The 5,194-nt window shown below is 37.4% G+C and overlaps 1 protein-coding gene across 1 annotated transcript in view; it reads right to left on the bottom strand.

The window, feature by feature from the left end:
- The window catches only part of LRP2 (low density lipoprotein receptor-related protein 2), a 136,338-nt gene that overhangs the window by 1,044 nt on the left and 130,100 nt on the right, over nt 1–5,194 (bottom strand). Inside the window, exons 75-78 of the mRNA XM_009325415.1 lie at nt 4,516–4,645; nt 1,767–1,886; nt 1,564–1,671; nt 189–260 (exon numbers count right to left, since the gene is read on the bottom strand). Coding sequence (XP_009323690.1) covers nt 189–260; nt 1,564–1,671; nt 1,767–1,886; nt 4,516–4,645 — 430 coding nt within the window. The remainder of the gene's footprint in view (nt 1–188; nt 261–1,563; nt 1,672–1,766; nt 1,887–4,515; nt 4,646–5,194) is intronic.

The following is a 5,194-nucleotide window of genomic DNA, read 5'->3' on the forward strand; positions in this document are numbered from 1 at the left end:
CCCTCATTCTGCACAAGACTCTACAACTTTTCTCAAAGCTACTTCAGTCCTACCGTGACCTGGGCTGGAATTTCTGTGCTGCTTCACTTAGCAGCAGAATCTACCCATAATCTTTATCCTATGAAAGCAAGAACAAAGTCCAGCAGTACATTAGCTGAAAAATAGAATCATACAATATTAAGCAATACCTCCGCATATATTGGGTTTTCAAAATTAGTGTTTTGTTTCATTTTTCTCTTGAAGAATCTCCACTTTGATTCCTGAAACATAAAAATTATTAGAACTTTACACATTTTTCTCACAACTTCTCTGGAAACTAACATCACTGTTGTTGGATTCCACTTGCACTGACTGCTAACCCAGTGATTTCAGCTGGATGTTCTTACATTACCATGTTGTAATTCTAAGCATGGGACCCAACTTTCTTTTCTGCTAGACAACCAGTTATGGTTATTTTACCTAAAGCACTATTCATGAGGCTAGGCCAGAAGGCAATAAAAGCGACTAAATTAATTCATGGAAGCCTATCATTCCAGACAAATAGGTCAAAGGGGAAAAAAACGGTCTTGAAAACAACACGAGAAATTACTGAGGGACATGAAACTACAACAGGTTGACAGAGCTGTCATTTCAAAGCTCATCAGAGGTGCTTTTTAGTGCATAATGGGTGAAAATAGTCCTGTAAACAAGCCACCATCAGCTCATTCAGATGGATTTTAAAACATAAAAATTTGTCTTCCATGAATCATAAATAATCTAGATGAGGCAATACTTTGATCTTGATTGTTAAAATGTCCTGCAAGAACACATAGAACAAGTGTCTTAAATGTCCTTGCTAGCGCTTTTAAATATGGATAAAATTACAAGTAAATGTGAAAAAAAATCATGACATTACACTGACTAAATATCCTATTTCAATTTTCTGTACCAAGAAAAACTAGGTTTTCAATGTTTTAAACCAAAATGTAATTTTTCTTGGGTTTTCTTTTCATATTTTGGGGGGTTGGGGGTGGGAGGGGGTGGGGGAAAGAGAAAAAGAACACACTCCGCTGCTTCAATCAAGGTATAATTCATTAGGGGTTTACACATAATTGTTAGAAGTCCGAAGTAAAGCCTTAGTTGTAATCATGTCTGCTGGGGAGCAGTGACAATTTACAGCAGTTACATTACAATTTTCAGACTAGTATCTGCCCTCAAATGAGTATCTGCCTTCAAAATGAAGCACAACAAACAGTGAAATAAAACACTCTGTTCCAATCTGTTCACTTCAAAATAACTGGGTGGGCCAGGAGGAAGGCGGGGTTTAACCCGAAGAGATCCTTACTGTGTGCCTTGGGCAATTCTGTGCTTGCGCTGCTTTTCTCCTGTCAAACTGTTCCTGACCAGCTCTTGTAAATCTTGTAAATATGGTCCAGTTAGTTGGACTTGATGCAGATTGTGTGCCAACCCCATGGCATTATTTAAAGAGAATTGAAACTATATTGCAGCTTCCCTAACAATTCAATTGCCCTGAATTGAAGCACGAAACAAACAAGGCAGCCTTAGAGCATTTCTGTGTTGTACCTGAGGTGCATCTGTACTCTGAGGGGGTTCCTCCGGACTAGCAGATATCACAGAGGCGTACATAGGATTTTCAAAATTTTCATTTTCCTCACTACCAGCTGCTGCTACCTGTAGGAGAAGAAGGAAAATCAACGGTCTTCAAAGAAGAAAAGAAGGTCATAAAGGAAAATGAAAGATTAAAGTCAAGTCTAAGTTTCTCTTACATGTGTTGGCCGAACGACTGTAACTGCACTGGTTGTGCTGGCTCCACCATCTCTGGTTGCATACATTGGATTTTCAAATGTGATCGGCTGCTTCCCTGACTCCACTGCAAAGTTTTCATTCTGTGAAGGAAAAAACGCAACTGCAGTGCAATAAACACATCCATATTCCTAGGAATTAATTTATAGTCTAATTCTTCATCTCAGGGACCAATGCATGTTTACTTTCACATAGGCTTAGACAAAATCTAGCATCTGTTAAAATCATACCGTTAGTTTACCATCCATTATTTTACTCCCTGACTTAGTAGCCTGGACATTGATTGTTCCAATATTACCCCATTTCCTAGCTGGACAAAAAAACCCCCACATTTCAATAATTGACTCAAAGTATTTTATGATGAGGAAAAATGACTCTCACAAAATCACACCTTCAACAGGGAAGAGATATCAAAAAAAGCATAATCCCAAAATAAATATTTCATGTTGGAGACTTCAGAATGACATACAAATTAATAAGCACTGTCTGAAATATAAAAGAATGGGATTCATTCATTTTGTCCCAGCATTGAGATTAGCTATATTGTTTGAGACAAAGCAGTAAGTGCATCCCTTTAGTTATAACATATGAGTTATGTCAGAAATAAAATGTTTCACAGTTTTTAGCGTGTCTTTTATTATGAATCAATACTTTGCCCATGCATGAAGACCAGTGTGTGGGTAGCAGCTACTTCACACATATTGTGCCAAACCCTGAGCTGCAGCTACGGTGCTCGCAGCAGGTGGGCAAAGGTGCCAAGTTAAGTATTTCTTAAGAAAATATTTAGTGCCACATAAGGATAGCCACCTATCCAAATATATCCACCTAATATATCCAGAGATATCCACCTAACCAAAGACTAGCTTAGCTAGTCAGCTAAGCATCAAGTAGAAGGGTAATGAAAGCAAAACCCCACCCAGACTCACTTGTCCTGCTCCTTGTCACAGACCCATCACAGGAAGAGTGAGGAATAACATGGGAATAGTACATCAGCCAGTTCTTTAAACCTGCCTCTTTTCTACAAACCACTGCTTATGCCTTATGCCATAAGGATTCACGCTTTGTGCTATCAGAGCATAGCTCTTTACCACACAGTGAACTCGTCGGCTCCCTCAAATTAGTCTAGCTTGGGTAAGAACAGCCACACTGAAAAATATCCTTCTAAGATCTACTCACACGTATGTGATGTTAAAATTTTAGGAGGCACATCCCACATTTCTTAGCTGCTGTAAACCAAACCCTTTGAATTCTTTCCCAGTAAACTATACAATTTTTTGTTTATTCTCTGAATACATAGGGAGAATTAACACCAAGTAAGTAGAAATAGCCTGTATCTAGACCTGTTACTAGCAATGTAAAAACTGCATCAGTTGAACATCAGTATGTCAATATTAGGCCAGAAAATGGAAGGTACCGTAAAGTTTTTAATGCATGAAAAAGATTTGAGGTCATATTCAAGCCTAAAGCTATTTTCCCAGTATTTACTGAAATGTTCATATGGTTGTTTCATTACACAAGCTGCCTAGTTTTAACAAAGAGTGTGTTTCTTCATCTAGAAAAAGGTCATATATTATAAGCTTATCTTCACTAGCTGTTTCATTTCATATTGATTTACTGTCAGTTAAGTCTGTAATTTATCTTTAAAAGTTTAGGGATTTTCCAGTGTAGACTTTGCAGCAAGTGCTTATTATTTGAACATACCTGTGATCTGTTTCCTATAAGTAAAAATCTTTTGTACATTGTACTTCTTCCGGCAAACCGGGGAATATATTTTTTCCATGGAAAAAATAGTATAGCAAACACAAGGATGTGCTATTTCTCAGATGTGCATAACAAAACATGGATGAAGTAGATTTACACTTTATGATGTCCCCAAAACTATTAACCATGATTTGTTTAAACTTGCTAAAATAAGAAACTGTCCACTTTATAATTTTTTGTGCAAAGTAGTGTATCATAGAATCATAGAATCATTAAGGTTGGAAAAGACCTCTAAGATCATCGAGTCCAACCATCAACCCAACACCACCATGCCCACTAAACCATGTCCCTGAGCGCCTCATCTACACGTCTTTTAAATACCTCCAGGGACGGTGACTCAACCACTTCCCTGGGCAGCCTGTTCCAATGTTTAACCACTCTTTCAGTAAAGACATTTTTCCTCACGTCCAATCTAAACCTCCCCTGGCGCAACTTGAGGCCATTTCCTCTCGTCCTGTCACTAGTTACTTGGGAGAAGAGACTGACCCCCACCTCGCTACAGCCTCCTTTCAGGTAGTTGTATCCTGTGGTTAGGCCTGAGTTTTACCTCTGAAGTTTCTAACATACAGTTTGGATTTGAAAACCACACATTTTAACCTGTTCTATGGAACACAAAGGCCCTCAAAAAATTCCTTGTAACAATATTTTCATTTGCCTATTCATTCCCCATATATTCCATGAATATGCTGAAATAGGAAAGGGGGTAATTGACTTAATTTCTACCATATAAATCTTGAGAAAAGTCACATTATTTTGAAGAACAGCCTGCATTTGTCCTTGCCTTCAATTTACAAAAATCTATTTCAGGAAATTATCAATCAATGTTCACTTCTTTTTCTAGAACACATTTATCATCTCACTATCTTTTTTACATAAAAGACTTCCCTCTATCAGCTAAAAATGACATTAAAAGAACACAGTTTAAAAAATTATTTCAGAACTAAACCTTACCAATTGCATTGCTCTGTCTATAGCAGAGTCTCCTCCAAAGCCAGAGACTCCTATGTCCATACTCACATCTGCTCCAGATCGGAAAGTTACCCCATTGCCATTTTCAGTAGATTTTACAAGACTGCTTAAACTACAGGGGGGGGGAAAAAAAAAAAAAGAAACAGATTATACAGAAAGAGAGTTTATAAAACAGATTCTTCTAGTTGTTATTCTAAGTATAAATATCACTTGGAATTTTTACTGGCTATAAGCAAGCTAGTGAGGGCACCAGAAGTAGTATTCCTGCATTAGTTTAACAGTTTTTTACCTAAGTTAGCCCATTCAGAATGATCTCAACTATCTTTATGTGTGCTCATGTAGACATCAAATGAACTCAATGAATTATAATTCCCCCAAATTTACCTACATTTTGACTATTCTTACTTCAGTGTTGATTTACAGACAAATGCATGAATCCACTCATTCAAATTCACTGAAACTCATTAAAAAAAAAGTGCAGCTGAAATGGCATACAAATTTGTGGATATAATTCCAACAACACCTGTACTAAAGATGTTTATGTATGCAAATCATGAAGATACCTACAGGATAAGAGAAGGCTTCGGGGAGACCTTCTTGCAGCCTATCAGTACTTAAAGGGGCCTTATAAAAAAATGGCGGCAACTATGATTCTATGATT

The sequence above is a fragment of the Pygoscelis adeliae genome, unplaced genomic scaffold, assembly GCF_000699105.1.
Source record: "Pygoscelis adeliae isolate BGI_AS28 unplaced genomic scaffold, ASM69910v1 Scaffold106, whole genome shotgun sequence".
Classification (NCBI taxonomy): Eukaryota; Metazoa; Chordata; class Aves; order Sphenisciformes; family Spheniscidae; genus Pygoscelis; species Pygoscelis adeliae.